The sequence below is a fragment of the Sphaeramia orbicularis genome, chromosome 22, assembly GCF_902148855.1.
Source record: "Sphaeramia orbicularis chromosome 22, fSphaOr1.1, whole genome shotgun sequence".
NCBI lineage: Eukaryota > Metazoa > Chordata > Actinopteri > Kurtiformes > Apogonidae > Sphaeramia > Sphaeramia orbicularis.
In genome coordinates, this window is record NC_043978.1 from 32,651,616 (window position 1) to 32,677,362 (window position 25,747).

Genomic DNA, 25,747 nt, shown 5'->3' on the forward strand with positions numbered 1-25,747 from the left:
AAAGTTACTGTTTGTAGTGGACAAAAACAATGAAATCAAATGGATTCCATCATATCAAACCAGTTTATTTTGAGGATGCTCAAGTTGACCACTGTTACGCACCTCTTGAGGTGACAGTAGAAAAATAGATTCAGTGAAACTAAATGCAACGTAATATCAATCTACAAACATGTCATATTTCAACACGAGCAATCACACATTTCAGATGGTTCAATTTCAAAAGGTGCTAAATAACACTATGTACACAAACGAGCTACATGAGATTTCAAAGAACTATTTGATGCAGGCTGGTAAGCTGGTAGAAAAGAGCTTGCATAGACATCAAAGTCACTTCTCCAATAAAAGCCCAGCCGCAGGCGGGGGAAGGCACTGACTTCTCTACAGCAAAGAGCAAAACAAGGACTTTTATTCAATGGAACATTGTCCTGGAAAATAAAACAACTACCCAACATGAACATGGGGAGGAATCTGGAGTTTTGCATTTTTTCCCCATGAAGCAAGCTAGATGGAAAATTATTTTTCTGCTTGGCAACTGCTAAGCAGAGAGCTAATATCTTCAGATCCTCTACATATTCCTGTTACTTTTAAAGTAAAGGAAAAAAGAAAAAAACATCTTTACAAACATTGTAATCCACACCACCTACAATATTGACCAAACTGCCCTAAATGCGTAACATTTAAGAACAAAATATATTCTGAGACACAATCTTTGTTTTATACCACACATTCTTAGTGAGAGATCATGACAAAGACAAGTACACAGTGTTGTCCACTACAGTAAAAACACAAACCTTCAACAACCACTAAAATGTGATAGAAACCATTACAAATTCATCAGAACATGTGGAATTCAATTCATTATATACAATTTCCATTGGAGATATGAGCCAGCAATCGCCAACTTTTCTTCAATATAAGATTCCTTTTGTTCGAAACTCATTTGTTCCTTTTCCCTTCAACTGAATCATGTGGCTCCTACAGTGCAATGATACTTGTATGTGAGGTTGTATGCCAGCTACTGGCTGTGACAGGCTTTTATGTGTGCACTTGCAGGGTTCTGGAGCTACTATTGTGGCTCTTTAACAGTATATTCAACAGTATCAACACTGGCTGTGCAGGTCCACAAGCTCCCATAAGGTGGCGAGACAGAGCCTGGACACACATCATGGTTTAGCATTTGGGTTCAGTGAGACCCAACTGTACCACCCAGAGAAACTGCAGTGTATGTTTCCGTAGTGAACACAACAGTCGAATAAGCGATTACAGGGGTAGTGATATAATGACATCATACTGAATTGAATAAAGGTAGCTAAAACTGAATATTCAAAGCACTGGTTAAGGCTTTAGATTGGATTACTTGATGGTACTGGATTAAACATCATGAGAAGGGAGCTCTTGCACACTGACCAACATACATTGAGACACAGATAGATCATCTCAGACACATCTCTGATATGTACAAACAGACCTGACAAAAGATGGTAGTGTACAGTACTGAGATTGTCTGAACACCTGTGTGTATCAAAGCAGTCCTCTCTCTCTCTCTCTCTCTCTCTCTCACACATACACACACACCTGTTCAGGTGCAAAAAAAAAAAAGAAAAAACAACACGCATCCAGCCCTCCATTTGATCACTGTTGCTATGACACCCCTATATTATCCACTGAATAATGAACCTGTCCTCTACGCCTCCACTTATTAAACATCAGGATTCTGCCTCTAACCTCGCCACACAGAGACTGTGATAGTTTAAGCCTGACACAATTATCAGACTGGGTTATTGGAGAATGACGAGCTGCATGACCTAGTTCCTGTCGGATCCAATTCCTGCTTTGTGTGACCGAGCCTCGGCCCATTACTCATCAAAATACTGCAGAACCAGAGCCAGAGGGGCTAAACTAGTTGGATGGGTTGCTGGAGGCATGCTACAGGAAGAAAATGGAAATACAATTCATGAGGGGGAATGAAAATAGCCAGACATATTTACATACGATTTTATCACAATACTCTGCGTCCCAGACTGTGTGCCATTGTTCACTTGTGTAAACTGAGATCCCTATTCTGCCATCTCCCCATTCTTTGCTGAAAATAATCAACACACAAAAGAATATAGTCTTTGTGAAACATCAGTTTCTGCTGAGCTACATCTAGTGTTGTGACCTAGTCAAGCAGGATTCACGTGGCGTTGTTCTTCGCATACAGACTCAAGCGACTGATCCATCCAGTACAGCCCAAGTCATCCTCAAGTCTAAACCAGCAGGACTACGCAGGCTTACAGAGATCAATTAGAAGCTAACAGTAAACCTACAGCTCTTACTCTTTCCATACTTTGACTGTGTGATGGATAGCACAGTGTGATAGAGGTAGCACAAAAAGACAGACCCTATGAAACTCACCTATCAACCAGCCTTTTCCCTGCTCCTCTCAAACACACATATACACAGGCACACAATTAGTGCTTTGCCATCCATTCTGACAGACAGCAACTCATCACACTTTCCCTTTTCTTAACTCAACCCCTAGTCCTCTACTGGGGTTAAAGTGCAGATTTCTTGTAAGGGTAATCAGGCTTGTTGGGCGATCTGCGGTCTCTGGTGATCTCCTCACTGACACTGTTTCTATGAGACTGTTGGAGGGATCCTGGGCCAGATGATTCTCCAGCCAGAACCATGTCCTCAGGTGCATCTCTTGCTACTGTGTGCCGCTCTTCATAGCTGTCCATGTTTCCACTAGGGGATCGCAAATGGCCTAAGCCATGAGTCAGGTCTGTTTCATTCGATCTCCCCCTTGGGATATGTCCCATTCTAGGCTGGGCCCCAGAAGGGCTGGCAAGGACTCCATCATGCCTCTGAGAGGTCATCCCGAGGACATCCAGCCGCAGTGGGTCTGGGGCAGTCCGTCCCTGCGAGTGGCCCTGGGCCTGAGAGTCAGAAATGTAGGGTGGTGGATACGAACTGGAGGGGGTGCAGCTGTGGCTGTAAAGGTCTGGTCCTGCAAAGGAGGGCATGGGGTGAGTGGAGGTTGGGGTAGCAGGTCGACAAGAGAACTCATATAGATCAGGGAACTCTGCTTGAGCCTCTAGTTTGGGTTCAGGAGCGTGTCTCTTGCAGGAGTGTCCGTGTCCGGGACCATGACTATGGCTGTGACTGAGACGGGCAGAAGGGCAGGGCCCATGGGGCAGATGGTGGCCTGAGGGGCCCATGGGACTGTGAGGGCCTTCCCTGTCCATCTCTGCCATGTGTTGCTCCCTCAGGGACATGACTGAGACACCCAGTGCTATGTCAGGCATGAATTCCCTCATAACAGGCTCCATACTCATCTGCATAGTAAAACAGATACAAATATGTTTACCAGCTAATTAAATGAAACCCCTGAAACACAAACCATAAAGCCACATATGAATGAACAAAAACACAAGACAAGGACTCTAGGAACTTAACACACTCACCGCTTGCTGGTCTGAAAGCAAAGCTCGGCCCATAGCCTGTGGGTTGGTGCAGTCTGGGGGTTGGGGCCTGGGCACAGAGGAGTACTCTGAGCTGCCATGCTTGGAGGATGCATGGCGCTGAATCAGGGTGCGGTTACAGGGGTAGGAGAAGGAACGGGTAGGGGTTGGCATGGGAACACGAGGTCGCCAGGCACCTTTGAGCTGGGTGTGGCTGGGTGTTGCAGGGGGATGGTATGGGGGAGGTGGAGGAGGTAGGGGAGGATGGAAGCCCGCTACCCCTTCCAGCTCAGTAAACATGCTATCCATAGCTGGGCTGCTGTTTACCCGACAACGACCCACCTGGCGCAGGGCCAGAATCGGACTCTCGTCTCCAAATCGCTCATCGGGGAAGAACTTGTACGGGTTCTGAAAAAACATTCAAAACAGAAGCTAAAGAAATTGGTACTGCACACAGTGGTGCTAACCCAACAAACTCCACTTCAAAATATGCCTTCAAGTCCCATTCCACTCATAAAGAATTGTTATTCAATATTCATTCAATGTGTGGCGTGATGTCTAGGGATGGGACAAAAATAATCAATACAGAACGATATCATATTACTTCCTCTTCTGATACATTATCAACACACTGGCAGTAAATATCAATATTTTGATTAAGGCCCATATGACACATGGGCAGTCAGTGTATGTGTGTGTTAAAAAGGCAACAACTTAAAACAATGCAAATTATTGTAAATGGGTTCATGTCAGTTGTTAAATTCTTTGATAAAACTGTTTAAACTCTGACTCCCAATACAGTGAATAAATACATAATGAAAATTTTTGATTTCATATACAGTTTCAACAGGTTTCAATGCGGGTGAAGGAGATGTGATTTTTAACAAATTCTTTTAAAAAAAGGTCCTTGAACTTCTTGTGGAAAATGCATACCAAATTCTGATTCTTATTCAGCACATAACAAGATTGAAGGGGATGCTTGATCTTCTTTACAACTGGTTTAAAATGCATCACTGGGACCCTAAAACAAGTGGACAGCTAAGACACATAGCTGCTCACACTTGTTTCTATTATGCAAGTGCATGGTGTGCAGTTGATCACTTCTAATGTCACTTCCATTAGAAGGTCAAAGGGTACGGAGCACAGTTACAATGTGCTGCAGGACAACCACCAGATTTGTTTCACACAGACTAAGAAAAACAAAATGTCTGAAGAACTGAAACACAGTACAAGTAAGCTATTTCAGTGCTGAGGTCGTACATCAGTGCTCTCCTATATTTAGGTGACAACATACAAACACTAGAATGTGAACATTGGTGTGTCATCACCAAAACATCCATCATTGCACTATGACAAATTATTTCCTGTTGCATAAGAATGTACAATGTGTCTTTACATACTAGCATTTAGTGTTGTCCATTTGGGATCAGATCAACAAAGATGCATTTTCAACTCAAGTGTTAAAGAGTCTTAAACATTGATCTGCCAGGGGTAGTTTACAGTCTGATAATGCTGCATCACTGGGCTCTGCATATCCTCTACCTTACATTCTCTGTTAGTGTCTCAGCCTTTGCCTGCTCGTCCCCGTCTAACCCCTGCGGACAAACTCTGTTTTTTGCTCACCTGCAGCAACTCAGTGGCTCCGTCTGCCAAACCAAATTCCCGCAGCACACGAAGCTGCAGTTCATAGCTGACAGTGGCTCCCTCACCACAGTTGAGGGCATAAGCTCTCTGGACCTGTTCTGTGTGTCTCAGCTCCTGCAGCCTCCGGATCATATCCTTCACCACAGGCAGCTGAGGCACTGAAAAACAAACACAATATGCTTACAAACCTGAATGCACACATCTGTGCATTGCTGTCAAAGTTTAAAGATCCATTTTGGGGGGGGGGGGGGGCTTCAGAAATTCTCTTACCTGGAATTTCATTAGCTACAACTGATGGAGCCGCGGCTGAATTGCTTGCCATTTGCTGGTGGTTAATCATATGACAGCACTGAGGCACAGCATTATTGACCATGTAGAGCGTGTCTGGGACGTTGGACATGCGCACAAGTCGTAAACGCACCAGGTCTGTCTGCTCCACCATCATTTCATCAAGAACAGACTGAGGACAGGTAGAGGAGAGAGGGCAAATTTGACCAGAACTTTAAAAAAAAAAGCCTACGTGCATTTCAAGGACACGCAGAGGGTTTGCAAATTAGTTCCACTTGATTGACAATTCATCTAATAATGACTCTCTGCAGTCTGTGGATATGTTCATAAATATTCATGGCACTAGAAAGCCCTATAATGTATTGGGAAAGTGTGAAAATTGACATAAAATGAATTTCAGTCAAGATGATGGAGGCAACTATTAACAACCATGAGTATGCATAGCAGCAACTGGGTGTAGATAGATGGATTTTAGCACATCTGAGCTTTAAACAGGTCCACAAATTTTCTCTTAATGGTTAGCCTGCCCTCTTCTGAGAACCTCAGCACTCTCTGATGACAGCTATATGGGACACAAACACAATCTGTGGCTTGCTGCGTGGCATCATTAATCAGAAGTGAATGAGCCTTACCTTCGCCTCCTCCACATAAGGAGAAAAGAGGCGAGGACGCACATAGATGCCGGCGTTTTTCTGCCGTAACCAGGCATTGGCTTTTCCGCCCTCTGCTGTAGGCAACATATCTGAAGGTGGGGTGCTTATCAAACCCCTTTTGAGCTGTGAACAGTGTGAGGAATGTGGATCAATGCTCAGCTTATGAAGGTTACAATGACTCAGGTAGACAGTAATGAACTCAAAGCAGCTGAGAAAAAGGCAATCAATGAGTACTGACCGCATCAGCAAGAACATCGCTGTTTGGGGGTAAGATGTGCTCAGTTCGAATAAAAGGCAGGAGAGGAGAGAGTATCTCCTTTAGCTCCTCCACATCCAGGTCTCTCCTTTTCACTCCCCTCTTGTTTACGCTGTGGGCTGTACCACTCAACAGGTTGGGTTCTAGGTAAACAAACACAGGAACAGTCATTAGCACTGCTTTTCCATCACACAAAAATATGTCTATCAATATTTATAGGAATCGACTTTATATTAATTATAACATAAGTTAAAATAAATTTTACCCTTAAGAAATTCTAGATAAAACTTTTTTGGCTGCTGTATCGTTTGTGTAGGCTGATAGTTGGACTAAACAATAAATAAAAAGCAGTAATAGTCATATTTCAAATTGATTGATAGGGTTTAGACAACTATTCACACTTAGGAGAAATGTTGATGAAACCAAAACGCACATTATTAACCCATTTGGATGCATATTTTTGGATTCTATCAAAACAGTTCAGTTATGTTTTACCATTTGAATTTGATTTATAGGCTGTAGCTTCTCACTAGCACCACTCTGCTTTATTTTACACTGTTGTGACACATTTTAGCATTATCAAAAACCACTGCCCCCACCATACAGACATTGCACTTGGCAATACTGCCATTTCGGTAAGATTTCAATTAATTGTTCATGCCCTGCTGCTATCAAAAGAGTGACTAGTCCATTTTTCCAGAATCCTGCACGAGATAAGTACTTTGTAGGTCAGAGCACACCATGACATGACCGATCACTATGAATCTATGTCTTGCTGTCATCATTTCCAGGGTAAAGCTTGGTTCCTTTTGTCAATGCTTTTAAGTGTATTTTGGAGGCTCTGGTAAGTGGGTAATTTCCTCAAAGCCATTAGGGGGGCTGCTCAGTGGGTAATTATAGAGTGTATTATCTTACCCCTGTCTGCCATCCTCTTAATAAGCTGCTGCTCGCCCCACTTAACAACATACTTGAGAATGTCCTGTTCGCTCGCCTGTGAATGAGACCAAGGTACAGAGAGAAAAAAAGGAGAAGAAAAAAGACAGAGAGATTTAGGACAGGGAAAAGGACAGACATAAAAGTATTATTAGGACAAGGTTAGATATTGGTGAGAACAAAACTGGAAAGCTGTTAAATGAGTGTTAAGGTGAAACTGCAATATGCTCCAGCAGTGTCCCGGCAAACCTCAAGCTTGGTTGTGTTATTTGTGTTGTTGTGTTACAACACCTCACCTCAACCATCTGGTCTGATGCACCAGAAGCTTGGCAGTGAGATGAGAGCTCAGCTTTGATTAGGTTCTAGATTTGACAGCATTTCCCACAGGGATGGGAGTAACTTAACTCTAGGGATGTTCACTGTGTCTGGTGTGTGTGTGTGTGTTAGATGTGGCTGTGAGTGTAATGCAACAAAGACTGGATTAATGGGTTTGGGTTTGTTGTGATTTCACCATGCAATCACCGACTGTGTCAAAATGCACAAAATATTCTGTTGTCTCCTGGCCTAATAAGCAGTTTAAATGGCTAATGAAATAGAATTATCTAGTGATATTCTTGTTTATATGCAGCTATTCATACCCCGATTAAAAACGAGATTTTATCAAAGTTTCCAAGTGGTGGTGAACACAGCATCCCACTTTCACGCCTTCAACCATCAACTTGAAAAGGTTGAGGCTGTGGTATTTACGCCTGTACAAAAGCAGGTGTGTTACTCCTCCTGACTAGAAATGTGGGCTTTTCTCTTGGTCATCCATCTCTACCTACGAGGATCTCTGTTCCTATAAACAGAAGTCGCACACAACCATCTGCACAACTTGGATACATATTCAAAATGCACTGAACACACCCAAAAAATGCTCATTACGAAAAAGGGAAAAAAATGGAACAACTTCACCAAATCTCACAGATCTTAACTGTTAAAAGGTCCAAATAGGTATATCCAAATGGGAATATGCTGTTTATAAGCCCCATTTCAAATTCAGAGTAATAGTGTAAAATTTTTACACACATAAACATGGTAAATGTGAACATACAAAGTATCTATTTAACATAAAATTTTACACCACATGTTGTAGCTTGTGAGTTGTTAGCATATTTTACCATGATTGACACAATATTTTCTTACCTGCAGATAGTCAGACTGGATTGCACTGAGAAGATGCTCTTTGCTAAGCTCGTAGAGAACATCAGAGGAGACAACCTGACTGAACTCCTCGCAGAGGAAGTGCATAGCCTGCCTGTGGACCCATTTGGAGCCGTACGGCTGGGAGCTCCACTTCAGGATGGGGACAAGTGAGTCCAGGGACAAGCTTTCCACAACAATGTCCTCGCATCCTGGAAGAGGACAGACAAACACCTTTCATTCAGTAAAATCTTTACATAGGCACTAATGGCACTTCTACAATCAAGCCTGGAACATCGGTATATAGTATATCTAAATTTAAAAAGAACTTAATGAAGGTGAAACTGATTTAATCAAATGATTACTAGACAATAAAAGTAATTTTAAAGCCAAAGCAAATCTATCAGTAGACTTGGTTGGTATTCATTGACCCAGGGAGTCTCCCTCTTGTAGCCCCCACATCCTCTTTGCTGCATTTCCTAAATCAGTGCACATACCAGAACAGCAGGCAGTGGTTTAACTTTGTAACACACCAACCCACAGAAATGCCTTTGATACCTTGATGTGTTTCAGTCTCAAGCTGCCTCCTCTTAACCGTGATAAGTAAACACAGCAGCCAGAGGAAATGTGCTGCCAGCACACCAGCACACACACACTTGCATGCATAAATAAAAAAAACATTAAAACCCAAAGAAGGCTTAGGGAATTATGTACCTGCTACTTTAGCAATTGGAAAAATAAAGTTTTCAAAATTCTTTCTGGCACTAAAACGCACTCTTATTTAAAAATGGGGATCAGACTAAACACCATAATGATGACCAAAAAAAAAAAAAAATCATGTGACTGGCTAGGTGAAGCCATGTATACCTGTCCTAAATAAGCCAGACCTTAAGTGATTGTTATTTTCATAGTCTATCTTTGGCATTTAGCACAAAATGGACATCAGTGGAGATGGAGCCAGACTGACTGACGTTCAGTCAGAGATGTTACTGAACTGACAAGCTTGCCAACTTCCTCATTCCAGGCTGTCCTGTCCATCATCTTTTGTTTGGAGAAGATTGGCCAGAAGCAATGGCCCTTTGGGAAACTTATCTTCAACTAGAAAATCTAAGCTGCTTTTCCGCCCCTGAAAGCCACCACTTTGAAAGTGCATTCTGGGAAATTGGACGCTGGACTTGAGTGATGACTCCAACATTTGCCTTTAAATCTAAAGCCTCATATCCATCCAAGAGCTACTCGCACTTTAAAAGTGAACACATAGGTGCAGACACATTCACACAAAATACAGTTTTGGTGTCTTAAGATGTAATAGCAAGTTAAAAATTGCAAAGTGAATGCCTGCAGTATTTTAAAAGGAGGGTGGGTGCACTGTTAAGGAAACAGATTAAATTAAAATAAGGATGCAGGCATTTTGTCTTTTTTTTTTTTTTTTTTTTTAATCTCCTCTAAAAACCAATTGAAGGAGGCATGGATATCCAACATCTGTGCTTCAGTCTTCACCAGTCGTCCTAGTGCCTGTCTGATAGAAAATGCTTCAGCTCTTTTCAGGGTTTCACCTTTTGCATTTTTGCCCTCATCTAAAAGTAGACATTCGTTCAAAGGCAGACAATTCCCCACTTGGGACTAGTGGCAGGGAAAGCAAACAGCTCCTCTACCTGTTAGCCCTGTACAATTCACAGTGACAGTCTGTCTCTTAAAAAGGCACAACTTTTATTATCAAATGGAGATTAGAATCTGCATTATATCTAATGCTAACCCGCCTCCCCTTCACCACAGGTGGTACACCACATTCACTGGAGCCCAGCTGAGTGACAAGAATATCAACATAACTGCAGTGACAGCAGCAGCCAGTTCTACAAGACACTAACGTCGGAGGATGTATGAATTCTGTCTCATTGTTATTATTTGGACCAGCATGTTTATGGAGCATGCAGTCTCCAAAGCCACTTTAAAACATCAGCTGCACTCATGGCCTATAAACAAGCCTGTAGATGTAAATCTTGTCTGCTGACCACTCAAGGTCTGGGACTTCAGTCAACTCCAAACACAACACAGGGCACTGAATTCACTAGTCAGTGAGTGAGCACAGAGTATGCACAAACACAAAACCACACTGACTGCTATTGTCTCTGAGGTGCATTTGAAAAATTAATAAGGCTTTTAATATTGGCTGCCATTTGAATGAGACAGAGTAATAAGGGAATGCACATCTTGATAATTAATAAGGAGGAATGACAAAGAGCTCTTCAGTTCATCCTACTATCAACTGCTCGACAAAAGCCTCCACAGGCCAAACCTTCACACAGCCAGAGGGCAGAGGTACAGGAACATACGGGGGAGACAGTGACAGATGAGAGGGTTCTCTCCATAGAAAACCCCTGACATGAGCCTCTCTCCTGCCTACAGCAGAGACACAACACTTACCAAAGTCTTCCGGTGGTGGGATGGTGACAAAATTTCAACAGACTCACATATTCTTTTACTATTTGACATTCTGTGCAGGATTTCTGAATTTAAATGTAAAAAGAGTCCAAAGAAAGGGTAATAAGAAGAACTTGCAGAATAGACAAATAAGAGAGGGGACTTGGACAGAATGACACAAGGTCAACCTCAACCATCTCACCACATTCCACATTGAGGTTTCATGGGAACTGATTAGAGCTGCACAGCTCTGTGGGAGAAGGAGGAGAGGGGATAAAAATACCCATGAGTATGGGCTTGTTGGAAGGGGGGATGGGAGGGAAGAGGAGGTGATGGTGTGTGGGGATGACACCATTTGCCTGCTTGGCAGCTTAAGCTGCCAGACTGACCCTGAGAGCGACACTGGAGCCTGACAGTGTGAGGTGGTGTATGTGTTGGTGTGCAGAACTTTTCAAATCACTGCACACGTCTTTTAAAAAGGTGATCTCTGCTTTTCAGTCAATGGAGCATCTGCCCTGAACTTAAAATGTGATGTTCACTTAATGTATGTGGTTAATTCAAGCCCTGTTTCTAATTCCTCAGTGTATGTTTAGATTCTGCAGATGCTTCTTAGAACACTTAAATTCAAGGCATGGAGTACAGATATGTCACTGGAGGGCTTTTACTATAAAACCACCATCATAATGGTTGAGTCATAACAACATAACTGCACAATAAATAGGTTTAACATCATTATGTAATTTGACTTTTATTAAATAAATAAGGTCAACGCCGACAATGCAAAATCATTACACAACAGCAGACACTTCAACAAATAATGTATGCCAATCATCACTTTAATATTTCAAGAGCTAATTCCCACCATTGAGGCTCCCTGGTGTAAGATAAGATGGTTATGAAGATATGACAACAAATACCGCTGCCCGAATTCACTACTGTCTGTGTTCATATGTTACTCTGCAGGATTTCTACTTGTTTAAAACTACTGTACACTATTTATGATCAGTTTAAATGTTTTACTGGGAAAGAGTCCAAAAATGTCTTGCATAAATGACAGATTTTTCTTTACACTTGAAGTTCCTGATCAGTTTTCTTGCATAATGTACAGTGAGCCTCAAATGTTATTTTGGAAAGGCTTCAAACAAAGACAAACAAGGCACATTTCTTTTGCCAAATTTCATTAAACTTGTGCATTATTGGATGAATACAATGATAATAGAAAAGATTTGAACTTATCACTTCTATTTTTACTGAGGGGACACGCCACATGAGCAAACCCATTGCGACACACTAGTTGGGTGCGCTCAGATAAATTCTGAGCTGCACCGTTTGTTTCAGTTTGGAATTTTGTTACACAGTGATCAACAATTTTTCTTCACCAATACCCAATTCAACAGCAACAAGAAGTCAATGCAACCTTATGAAATAAACATTAATGTCATAATCTTATCAATTTAGACTCTTGAAGACTTTCTAAGGACCAGTGGAAACCCTGAATACACACACTTGATGGCTAATAAATAGTGCACAGACATGCCAATCAGATAAGAAGTGAGCTACCTCAGTTCTTTTTCATTTTTGTTGATAGTTACATATGTTCAGAGCAGATTGGGCATTTGTGAAGAAATTACAGAGGGCAAAGACATGGTAATATTAGCTTTAAGTGTTTTGCCCCCTGTGCAAATAGTGTTGTCAATCCACTCAGAAATCAGATATTTTGTAAAATCATGAAAATAACTTAATAGCTGAAGCACAAGTAAATGTTTTCATTATCTTGTTGGATGGCATTGGAAGCTATCAGCAAAACACCAGCTATGTACTATGTTGCACAGTTTGCTACAGCTTTGGCAACAAAGAAGAATAAAACAAGGTTGCTTTTTTAAGTCAGGTTTCCAAGAACCTTGCCTGAGTGCCTTTAATATGAGCCAACAATATTTTGCTTGCAAGGCAGCTAAGACAGCTAAATGGGACAACTAATTTAAGTCTTTATTGTTTGATATCCTCTAATAAATAAAATCTTTTTTATGAAGGCTATGTAAACACTGACAAGTAGATTTTTTAAAAATCTTCTGAAAACAAAAGCATACATATTACCAGGACATTACTGCAGTGAATCTTAAACATTAGTGCAGTCATTCTAAAACCGTCACAGCCGTCTAAAGGACAAAGCCATTTGAGTTAAGACAGTCCAGCAATGAAGTGCTGACAGAAGTTCAGATGCACTACATGTATCACACAGTAGGCTGTCTGCTCTGGGAGAAACAGACACACCCTGTAGTCTATAATCTATTACCGGCGGCCTCAGTTCTAACACATATCATTTGCAGCTGATCTGTTTTACACTTGTGTGATGTGCTCAAACTTATTGCACATATTCTAGTATTGTCATAAGATGTCTAGATATTACAGAATATTGCTCCACCCTCAACACAAGTACCAGTAAGTGCAGTCCCAAGGCCAGATTATGTTTAGAAAAATAGTTGTAATCACACCCTATCATAAGAGAAACAAATCTTAGTTTAGTCTTGTATTGTTGATGCGTGCTGTAAATGTGTGTGATAATGCTTACCTTGAGCTAGCATACTGAACTCCAGGAACAGAGCGATATGGTACAGTTCCATGGCCTCTTCAGTGCGTGTGTTGGCCCCACGGCCTCCTGACACTAGAGCTTGCACTTCCCCGAGGCTGCCTGCTGAGGGGCTGCCCCGGAGCACTAGCCCCAACTCCACCACATCTGTGTACATGCAGTGCAAAATAACTTGCACATATTTCCGCGGGATAATCGATTCATCAAGGACTATGCGGGTAGGTGTTTGCAGTGTGCGCTCTGTCATTTCTTCTCCTGTGCGGATACGCCTCTGCAAAAGATTTCTAAAGAAAGGAGAACGAGCTGAGAGAATAGCCTTATGAGCCCTGAGGTCCTCATCTGGGGTCCCAGGACACCCATTGCCTCCTGAGCCCCCTGTTGGTACTGCAGCGACAGCACCTCTTTCATTACAGCTTTCAACCATCTCAGAGTCTGAGGAGAAGCTGAGAAGAGCGTCGTAGTAACACATGTAGTCAAACAAGCCCTTCATATCTGCTTCTAGGGAGTTAGGAGTACCAAACTCCTCACTAAGCTGCACCAGTACATCCACATTCTGCAGCCTGGTGTCCTCTGCTCCTCCAACCCCAAACTCCCCCGTATACAAGTAGTGAAGTAGGGCAGAAAACATGGGGACATCAATGCCAGCTGTCTCAATGTCCATGAGAACCTCAGCTCCATAGCCAGGGGATGAAGTCAGTAGGGTTTTGAAAAAGGGGCAGCGGGCAGCCAGGATGGCCCGGTGAGCTGGGAAGCAAGCACCATGGAAGATAAGGTCCACATCTGTGCAGTATTTATGCTGATAGAGTGCAGCCAGATCCCGCTGCAAGTTGGGGGCCTCGGCACGTGCCAGGCTGGCCTGGAAGCTTAGCTCCTTGAGGGCTGCTGTACCCTCGTACTCCTCCACCAGGGCATTTGTATCGCGAACGTCCCATCCTGACAAAAGCTCCCGCATCTGCCGCGCATGATCTGCTGAGCGGCTTGATTTCCTTCGTTTAATAAACCTCCGTTTGAGTGTCGCCAGACCAAGGCTCTTCTTCTTCCTATCTGCAGGCCGCTCATGGCCATGCTCCAGGCTGTATAGCTTAGACTCCCAGCCATATCCCTGCTGAGAGTAAGATGAGGTTCCTAGAATAAAACACACATACATCCAGAAAACCGGTTAACTTCATCAAGATTTTTGTGTATAATGGAGACTCTGTAAAGTCATGTTTAGGCTGATAGTTAAAAATAGCAGGTTTATCTAAAGATTTAATTCAAAGGTGGTTTTAAGACATGAATTTCCCAATCCTAACACCTCTTTACTTTTGAGACAAGACTGCTAGAAACCCGATCTGTCTGTAGCAATGCTGTCTCAACTCCATCAGGCCGTGCACACTCTGATCCAGCTACCAAAGCCCTAAAATCTAGTTTAATGGAAAAAACAAAGAAGACAGAACCCTACTTAAATCATTTTATTTTGGCCAAACTAAGGTACATGACAGACTAAAACCCAATTGGCCACTTACCAAGAGGATTTTGTCCTGTTTTGTACTAGGCCTACTCAATGAACTTCAGTCTACTTGCATACTTGGGCTCAATCAATTTCACTAAACAGCAGTTATCTTTGGCATAAGCAACGAGACTTGTACGTCAGAGGAAACTCTGCCAAGGAGATCCTCTCTGCCTGCCCTTCTCTCAGCATCCATCAGTGTGACCCAAATAGTAATCATTCTAGCACTATGTATCATCTGTAGCACAGGCCAACTTGACCAAACAACTACAGAGGAAACCTCTTAGGCCCCAGGGGCTACAGGGGTCGTCTGACTCAAAGGCTTATAAAGATTTACAAAGAACTCGAACACCAGTCATTCTGAAAGGGAAATCGACGCTTTTTGTTAAGGCTAGATTTACTTAAATCAAGCTCAGAACAGGTCTCAGAAAGTCATCTAAAACTAATACATGTAACTTAATGTTATTGAGAATACAGAAATTGTATATATGCAGATACTATATAGATAGATAAACATAAATAATGCTATAACTGAAACAGAAAAAAGTTTAAGAGGCAGTCTGTAGCTGGTCACAGGAGAAAACTGTGACATAAATTTAGTTCCTACCCCCTCAGACAGCCAACATATCAAATTGTCACACTAATATCTTTTGCGTAGTAATAAATTACCCTGAAACTATTTTAAACAATATAATATATCACAAAGATTTATTTCAGGGTTGCTTCAAGAGAATGCAGTGGGTTATAACTCTTTGAACCAAATAGTTGTCGTTGAAGCAGGTTAACCTTATCACAAGTGTGACTACTCATACCTCTCACTGTGTTTATAGATGGGGGTACATGGTAGTCCCAAATCAGGTTCATCAAAAGCAACAATCACTTGAGAATAGATGAGAAAGCAATCTGAATATTATCTACTAAACGCTACTACAAAAACCATCTATCAGAGCCGAATGTTTAATTCCAACAAAAATAAACGACATTATATACACTTACCGATAAACGTCTGCTGTGCCTGTGCACTTCCCCCTATGCGTGGGGAGCATGAGTGTGGATAGCTGGATCCATTGGCACCCATCCTCACTTCTCTTCACTTGCTATTTGGGGGTCCCCCCACTTGCTGAGTCATTCTGCTCAGACAACGTATTCCTCTCGATTCTCAGTTGTGGGTCAGGCACGGATCCTCTGAAGCATCCTCAGAGCCTCAGGCCCAGCATGGCGTGCCTTGGAGCAGGAAGATGAAAGAAGGCAGAGAGAACAGTGAGAGACGTTTAAGCCAAAGAGTGACTCCATTTTAAATGCTGCTGAGTAACATCTCGCAGTGATCAGAACGTGACGAGTTTGGTCTGTTAATGAAGTTAATGAATGGCCAGGGGCATTGATGTTGAAGAATCTGAACAACGGGACACTAATTACTATCTATCATACTGTTTCAGCCACAATGATTTCAGTACAAACATCAATCATAGTAGTTTTAGCACTTTTACAGGCACATTACCAAAAAAAATATTAGATGGGAGTTCATTTTTTCGTATAACCATCTTCATTTGATGATTGTGTTCAGACTCATATCTCTAATCTTCCACTGTGGCTTAGGTTAACAGAGATTTCCTCCGCTTGGCCCTCAGGAAACACTGAATGGCAGTCAACAACAAATCTAATGCAGATGTTTGGTGACTTTCAGAGGGAGACCGAGTCCTGCATAGCCCAGTCTGTCACCTAGTTAACATAAGTATAAAATCTGTCATCTAACAAATAATGTTGATAGTTTTTGTGTGTTAACATCCAAGTAGGTTATAATAATGCTCCAATTTAACAAAAAATAGACGGATCATGGTTACATCAATTAGAGCTAAGAGGCTTTGGATGAGGAACTTTGTCTCTTTAGTTCATATCAGCACATTAACACCAGACAAAGTGCTACATTACAGCTGTGGCTGCTTGTTCAATAAAGTCCTTTTTATAGCTTTAACAGTGCTCTTCTATAAACATTCAACAGAATTGTCATGTTTCAATGTAATATTAGAGCATTATATGTCAAAGGGGACGACATTAAGATGATAATGTAAGACAATACTAATCTATTTATACCATCAGTAGCTCTCAATTTATTTCTTCTGATTGTACTTGTGAATGAAGGTGACTAAGCAGGATAGCTTTGTGGCTATGAGAATTCTTTATAAACAATGTAATTATGTATGTTGATTTACCTTGTATTAAAAAATTACACATGGGTAAAAAAACCCAACATTACCATCTCTTTTTTTATCCCTTTATTGGCAATAAATGTGAAAATATCTGCAGCCCTATTGAGTTACCAGGAAATGTGCTATAGCAGGATGTATAGTGACATCATGATATAAAATTACACATGCTGTAATAGAGGATTTCTTCCATATCTCATGCCCCTAATGTGACACTAACTCTACAGGACAAGACCTTAAATTATTTAGGAGGCTGTTGATCTGTAAGGCTGGGAAGGTCAAACATAATTCAAAGCCAGAAAATGCAGTGCAGGCACAGAGGTGAGCAAATGCAAACTGATATGTACAATGATTTGACTTTAGCCTTTTCTTGCAAGCAAAGGAGGAAGCCATAGCGATTTCACACATTTTTGTAGTCTCTCTTTTGAGCCATCTCTGGCCAGTAATGCTTTAAAGAAAACAGGGCATCTCATTAAGTATGGAGCCAGCAAATCATGCTATTAATTACACACGGAGTATATTTGGCCTTGATGCTACCACCAAGAAAACTGGAGACGAGACAGATCTGCAGATGCAAAGGCCCAGTGCTTACACATCTTTGTAAATATACATTCAATATACATTATTAATGAGCTTAAAATGTCATTTTCATTGCTCTGGACGTTAAATAACTTAATAGAAAAACAGCTCTATTAATGTATACAGATTTCAGCCCTTTAGTATGTGAGACCACAGGGAGAAGTGGAGTGTGATGGGAGATCTGTTTTATCTCAGCCTGCTAGTTTTTCCTACCTACCACACTAATAAATCATTGTGTCTGCCCCTGTAGAGCAGTGCTACACAGCGTCCCATGGGTTCAATGGAAAACCACAGCCTCTTACTCCACACACACCGCCAGTCACCAACTAGTCACATCGGAGCACTCCAATAAAAATGTTGGTTGATCTTTATTTCATTAGACTGCTTTAAATAAGCCCCATCTTCACAGGGAATTCATCTGAACAAAATTAGAAGCTGAATTTGAATATGTAGGAGATAGGAGGAAGCCCTTGAGATATATACTGTCTTGTTTACAAAAGGGGTGATGGGTGGGTGTGGTGGTGGTTTCTCAAAGGAGCATAACACTGCCAGAATAAAGTAAAGCAACAAACACATCAACTGAACAATACGTTGACTCCCAACTAGGCAGACGTACGGCTTTAACTCATTCAAATGAGAGAACCAAATTTAACTTCAGCTGCAGTGCAGAATTCTAAAAGCATAATTTAGGACAGCTATTTCCTTGAGACCTGACTCACACTGTTCAATAAGAAGCATCTCTGCCATCTCTCTCTGATGGTGACACTTTTCTGCAGTTTAGACTGAAACAGTGTGTGGCTCTGTTGTGCTTTGGCTGAGAGCAGAGGAGGGCAGCGCCACAGACGGGGGAAGGCAGACGCCGGCCGAGCTGGACTATGCGTCCCTAATGAGAGGTGACAGGAGACACTCCCTGCCCCCACCTATCTTCCTCCACACACACACACACACATACACACACAAATAGACAGACCCTTTAACTGCTCACCTTGCCTCGGTTATCTTGATAATTTTGAAATCAGCCATTTGGAGAGGTTTAGAAGGCATAAGTGGAGACTTTCTGCAGAAGATCCCCACGCAAAAATGCTTAGCAAAAGAGCAGGACCAATGTATTATTCAAATGACAGTCAGGGCACTTTATCAATCATTTATGTGAATTTCCTCATCATGGCTAGAGAAAAAGAGAGGTAGGTATCTGGGTCTCCTTTCTTTATCTCTAATTCCTTCTTTTTTTTCCTCTTTTTTTTTTTTTTTTTTTAAGATTTTTACATGTGAGTAGTGAAAAGGGTATGGTATTCAACAATTGCCTCTGGGTGGAAATAAACCTTTGACACTGGGTTTGTGTGGATATGCCTTAACCATTTGGCAAACAGAGTGACCCTTCACCTCAAATGTAAACAGCACATTCTTCTTTCAACAGACAACTATGTATATATATATGTGTGTATATGTGTGTGTATATATATATATATATATATATATATATATATATATATACACACATACATACAGATAGATAGATAGATAGATAGATAGATAGATAGATAGATAGATAGATAGATAGATAGATAGATAGATAGATATAACCCATTTGCTATAGAGCCATGAGTAGTTTAAACAAAACAGTCATATGGAGATGTCTGTCATCACATTTGATATTATTACTCATCGAATAAATGTACTTTACTCCTATATAATCATTTTCTCCTTTTCTTTAGAACCTTTAAAGATTTTTAAGATCAGCATGTAGCACAAGTTAAAACAGTGATGTATAAAAAGATAAACAGAAAACACTGTTCAACTACAGATGCAACTAAACAAATATAGGCCTAATTAAAAAAAAAACAACAAACATCAAAACTAAGCATTATACTCTTTGACCGTACAGCTGTTTGACTAGGAGCAGCGAACAAAAATGGGCCTATAAAGGAAGACAACAGAGATACTTAAGTACAGGATTATTTAAGGACTAGCATTTGACCATATGTGAACCACATTTACATGCCAAAGCTGGTGGAACCTTATTACACTATCATTTCTGTGAATGAAATAAAGAAGTGTCCCTTTTAATAGCCGTCTTTGTTTGGTTTGATGACATCACCCTTAATCTTTTGAAGAGGAGCAATCACTATACCAGCATTGCAGTCAGGCCTGAATGAAAGGGCAGCAATAGCAGCATCACTGAAATGTGTCCTCTGAACATTTGCCTGTCTAAAATTACACAGTTGCTGCAATGTGCTTTTAATGTGTCAGAGATCCCCCTGCACACCAGAGAAAGGCCCATTAATTGGCACCAATAAGACATTTTACAAAATACAGTTATCAGCAGAACATGATTCTAAAAGCGGTCGATTGCTAATATTAGGCTTCTTCACAGGAAATGCTGAGTTTCAGGGAAAATAATAGCCCAAAAAACTAAAATTCAGCCTACCTTGACCGTTTGCAGCTAGTCTGATGTTCAGTTACTTTGAGTTATATGTTTAACATGTTCAACAGTTGTCGAGTTTCAAACAAAGTCACAAATAGTTTGTTTTGGCTGTAGATATTATTTTTTCTTTATTTTTATGAATGGAGGTGGGGGAATAACATTGACCAATTAATTTGATGCCAAGGGTTTTCCCGCTACAAAGCATTGCTATTATACAAACCAACATCTGTCAAGTTCTACTGCACAACACTTGCATTTAATCAGAGAATTTTTATTTGCTATTGTATGCTGACATGTTACTATTTTATGAAGTCCCATCACACTTCACCTTGGAAAAACCTAGGTAACTTACTACCTAGATGCATTGTGAAGAATTGGAAACATACAGAACCTTTCCAGTTTTTACAGAAAACGCAGTCGCATAATGTCCACAATCCCTAGTTATAACTGCAGTTCATAATGAGCATGGAACGATAAAACTTTAGGAAATGTTAGCTTTATACTGTATGAACTTTTAAATGACCTACAGGAAGAGCTGGCCACTTTTTGCTTTGAGAATATTATTATACACTGTCTTACTCTTTGCACATTTCATTTAATCACAGCTGAACAAAAAAGCAAAGTCATAATAAGCAATGCTGCAATGAACAGAAACTAGAACTTTCTAATACACAGTGACCTCCACAGTATTGATTTATGTGCACACATCTCCCAGCAAGATGTGTAAGAGGAACAGGGCAGCTGGGGGATATAAAATGAAATAAATCACTACCCTCCAAAAAAACGTTTTACATTTTGTCTGAAATGACAGCTAGAGAGATGCAATTTAGAGGCAAAGCACGCTGCTTACCTTTGCAGCGTTTCTGCCAATCAGGTCAATCAGTATAACAGTGAATCAGGCCATTCAACTGATTACAGGCTCTGCACAGGAGAGCTACAGGAAACTACAGGAATCAGAACAGGCTAGAAAAACAGCAACACAGAAAAATGACACACAGATAGAGGAAACAAAAGTCCCCACAATGATGACTCATGGTGGGCTGCCTCTGGATTAGCCAGTGTCACCCAACAATATGAACCATAGTGCTGCATATTTGCACATTTCATGAACTATGCTGTCAGCAGATTAAATTTTTTACTCTACAGGCCACAATACAAAACCAAAAAGATGAATATTACACATACTAATTTCCCATTTAGACTTCTGATTGAAAACATGATACCTTAAGTGACATGCAATGAATGGATGAATGACATGCACTGGGTCAGCCTGCAAACCTACACTGACCAGGGCTATCTTCTCAATAAAGAAATGTTAAGTGTGCACAAACTAATGACTATATAAACACAGTCAGGCAGTCAATCTCTATAGAATGAATGGTGCTCAGAAAACAATGAGTGCTTATTTTAAGTGATTTGTCAATGCTCCTTGTTGAGTTCTCCATCCAACTGGCCAGTGTAAACAGCATTCAGGCCAAAGTCCTGCTCAGTCAGTTCTTCTGTGGCAAGTACTTACAAGCACACAGTCTTTCACGACAGCCATGGACTTCTGAGCATGTAACTCAAATAATTACATGTCATTGCATGGCCCTGGAGCACTGACACATATACTTAACCTGGTAAAATGAGAAACCTAGATGCTGAGGATGCAGTATATGCACCTTTTCCTAAACAAAAGACAGACAAAAACACTTAAGGGTTGCATTTCAGAGGAAGATGAGGTGCCCTGATTACTGAGTCAAACCACAACTTCAGTGAGATTACAACAGGATTATCTCAGTGTGCATGTGGCTCCTTACCACTTAAACTGGATGGTAGTAGCATCATATAACAAATCTTTCCATAACACATATTACACTAAGAAAAACAAAAAAAAAAGACAAATGGAACGGAGAGTCAAATTTTGCTTTGAATGTAGGTTTGATTAATACAAATTCACTATGTGAACTACGCAGAATGCCTATAAATTGCATACAGGTTCTCTCAGATCTACAGTAATTTCCAACCCTCATTGAATACTGTGAATGAGCGTGTCTTTGAATCAACAATAATAAATTTACTACACATCATATCCAGATAACAGGCTCCACAGTTCCCATAGCACAACCTATCAACAACTATTTGTCACAGAAGCAATAAACAGCAACATGTAGGATTAACCTCAGAGTGAAAATGCACATCCATCACGACCTTTCCTAGCGATGCAGCCTGACAAAACATTAATAGATGTTTCATTATGCAAATCGCCTATAAAGAAATCAATCATCTGAAATGGCTTTGTTAGCATAACGTTAAAGCGGAGCTATTGTTGCTCTTTGGGCTACTTGTGGGCTATCAGTCCTCAGCGGAAGCCTTAGTTAAAAGTGCTTGTAAGAGCAAAAATTGTGTGGGCTGTTTATTTTGGTTACTGGAAATGGGAACTTCAGTCTAAATATTTTGCGACAACCTAGCAAGAGGAATCCTATTCAGCTCAGCCCAGTAATTAGTAGCATATCCTAAGAGGCTAGGGTAAGCTACCTCCGCTGTGTCGCTTTGACTTCACCCTCGGAAAGAGCGTTTTCCTACCCGCAGGATGCGATGCAACTGTTGAAAAGAGGGCGTTCAATATATTTACCAGAAAGTGATGAGCTTCAGGGGCATTATTTTTCTTCGTATAGCCTCGTAGTTTGTCAGTACTCCGACTCAAGTTGTCTCTGGTAGAGAGAGAAAAAATGCAGCTCAACACCTTCTTTTTCCAACTCTGCTCATTACGCACGGCTCGACGTCAACGTCCACATTTGATCTCTAATATGCCATAATTTACGTTTGCAACGACTTCCAAGCGAATTTCCAGCATATAGCTCGATTAAAAACTAAACCCAAACCATTTTATACGCGGTTCAGTTCGATATTTCCCCATAGTAGCACAACGCCTTGTTGGGTGGTTGTTATGGCCTATCCCAACGCTACCCGTTTCAAGCTAGCAAACACCGCATACGTACCTCCTGCTTTAACTTTCAAAATAAAAGCACCATAAACATACTTCCGACGTTTGTACAATAAAAAACTACCTACTAGAAGACGAATTTTACAGTTATTATCCGGAATTATGTCTTAAAGACCCATATCAATTAATATTTGATAGAAATTTACGTTATAACCCGTTGAATTGGTCATTTATGCTGTACGCAAGGATCATGTCGTTAGTTTCTAAACGAAAATATGTACTTCCGGTATTCTGTCTAACTTGATATTCTGTGTGCCGCACAGAAAGGTTATCCAGTTGTGCAATAACGCATTTACCAGCGCCCTCTAGGGGTGTGTCAGAGGCAGTGGACACTTCTGCAAGCTGTCCTGTTTTTTATTATTTACCTCTCTTTGCATTATACTTCACATGATATTGTAATGACATAATATTCAGAGGGAAAAAAAATAAAGTAAATATTCTGCTGTATTCTTTTCTCTCTCTCTCTCTCTCTCTCTCTCTCTCTCTCTCTCTCTCTCTCTCTCTCTCTTTAATCAAATCTTCATCAATGTCATTAAATCATTCTCTGATTAAATATCTTCTTGTTTCACCTTAATGTCATCCATTGTGATATGTTAGTGAATTATATTCATGCTGACAGTTTCCATAGATTTATGCCCAATAACTTTTGCATATTCCTATCAGTTTTTTGTAAGATAGTGGCAGATGATTTTTTTTTTTTTTTTCATTATTGCAGATTAAAGTTCCTATTATGTCCTGTTGGAGGCGACACAATACACTAAATGTACTGTAGGTCCTCCTGGGTACAGTACAGTGTTTTATCACAGCCTAATTTTGTGCACTCCCAGGTCGAGGGCTATTGCAGTTTTGCAACAGGGCCACAGAGGAATAGAAAATCTGTTCGTTCTTACTAAGCCCCTGAAACTTTTTGAAATAACATTGAAGTTAACTTAACCACTTGAGACCCATCTCCCTCTGAATATGAGGACACTGTATTCTAGTTCCTGCACCTTATTCTTTTGTCCTCATTAGTAGCCTGAGCATGAAAAAACTAGTGTATTACAAATTTAACTCTTAACTAAACAAAAGAAACCACATTGATTTGTTTGTAAAATGATATTTTGCATAATATTGTTTAAGCACTGAAATAGACAGTGTTATTCTTTGTTGCAGTGGTGACACAGTGGTAGTATATAGTAAAATATACATTTTCCCCATCAAAAATGACTTTACTTTCAAAAATAATGCTTCATTTTTATACTCATCAGGTCATCTTACTCTCAACTATTTGTATTAAACATATTAACACAAACCAAAATCAACCCTCAAGCTGTACCTGGTAGTATGTTTTATCACCACTTAGATAATTAGGGGCATATTGTTCACTTGAGCAACCTGTTACCATATTCTTACATTTGTTACAATCTACACTTGTGACTTTTGCCTACATCTTTGTAATGAACTGAATGATGGGTCCCCCACAGTATTCAAAATCATCACAGGCAATACAGTTAATATAGTATAATATTTATTTCACATATTCCTTCAGTGTTTTGTCCTCATCATTTAAAAATTTTAATTGTAGGTACAATACTGGCTTAGCAAATTGTTTCTTAATTAACCCATAAAGACCCAAACAGCCATCACTGACCAAAAGCATCAACTGATCTAAACTGTTTAATACCCGTTGATACTCTAATCCTATCAAAACATGCAAATAATTGGTGTAAAATACAATTTGTCATCTTTTCATGGTCATCAGATATGACCCATTTGGATGTTCAGAGGCTCCATAGTGAACATGGAAACACCGTCATCTTCTACAACATTGATTTACCAGTAAAACCCATGGAGTTTGACAAATAACAGTGGATGGAGGGGCTTGGTTTTTGCTCAGTGAAGGATATATTTTACTAAAAGTCACTTTTTCTCCAGTTTTCTCTGATTTGATATAATAACCATTAACTTTAATCTGAGCTTTTATGGATGTTTTCATGATCAGTAAATTAAATACAGGAAAATACATGATTTATACTGATAAAATGCAAAATACAGAGGATAATATTATAATAAATGGTGATAAATCCCTTAAGAAAGGTTAGATATAAAGAATTTCATTTGGGAACTGACACAAAATCAGCACTTGGTCTTAACGGGTTAAGCTGCAGAATTATACAAACCTGACCTGAAACTATTTTTTTTTACTGAGAACAAAAAATCCCATCACATTCCAAACTTTGTCCTCCTAATCACTTAACTTTAAACTTTATCCCAGGGCTAGACCTCTTAATCTTGAGTGGACTTGTATGTTTACATGCCTGTCTTTGGCCCGTGGAAGTGACTCCTCCCAGGGACAGAGATGGGAATTAGATGAAAGAGGTGACTATCTATATTTCTCACAGGATGTGAGGAGAAGTTTCCAGAAAAGCATTTCAAAATTCCAGGCGAGCAGAGAGACTACTGTGCTGAGAAGAGTTGAAGATGATCCTTGTCCTTAGGAGGCCTGCACTGGCAAGTTCTGTTTTAGTGAAAGCCATCATGCAAAGCCACAGATCAACCATCTACAGCAAGCCACCGAAGGAAAAGATCGGGCCAGTGGTAAGAATAATTCAGTTTTCATTATGAACACACATTCCTGTTTTAATGCTATACTTGAGTGCTCTACTACAGCACCT

The 25,747-nt window shown here is 40.5% G+C and overlaps 1 protein-coding gene across 2 annotated transcripts; it reads right to left on the reverse strand.

Annotated features, from left to right (window-relative positions):
• Nucleotides 1-44: 44 nt before the first annotated feature.
• Nucleotides 45-23,065, reverse strand: btbd7 (BTB (POZ) domain containing 7). 2 transcript variants are annotated; one of them, XM_030127639.1, is made up of 11 exons: nt 22,722-23,065; nt 15,896-16,123; nt 13,393-14,535; nt 8,406-8,614; nt 7,203-7,278; nt 6,270-6,430; nt 6,011-6,154; nt 5,361-5,550; nt 5,070-5,248; nt 3,789-3,854; nt 45-3,320 (listed from the first exon to the last, which is right to left on the reverse strand). In XM_030127639.1, the coding sequence occupies exons 2-11, from the start codon at nt 15,975-15,977 to the stop codon at nt 2,538-2,540; spliced, it is 3,033 nt and encodes a 1,010-aa protein (XP_029983499.1). In that variant the 5' UTR covers nt 15,978-16,123; nt 22,722-23,065; the 3' UTR covers nt 45-2,537. The 2 variants fall into 2 exon arrangements, with proteins under 2 accessions (XP_029983499.1, XP_029983498.1); XM_030127638.1 differs by having other exon boundaries at nt 3,450-3,854.
• Nucleotides 23,066-25,747: the final 2,682 nt, after the last annotated feature.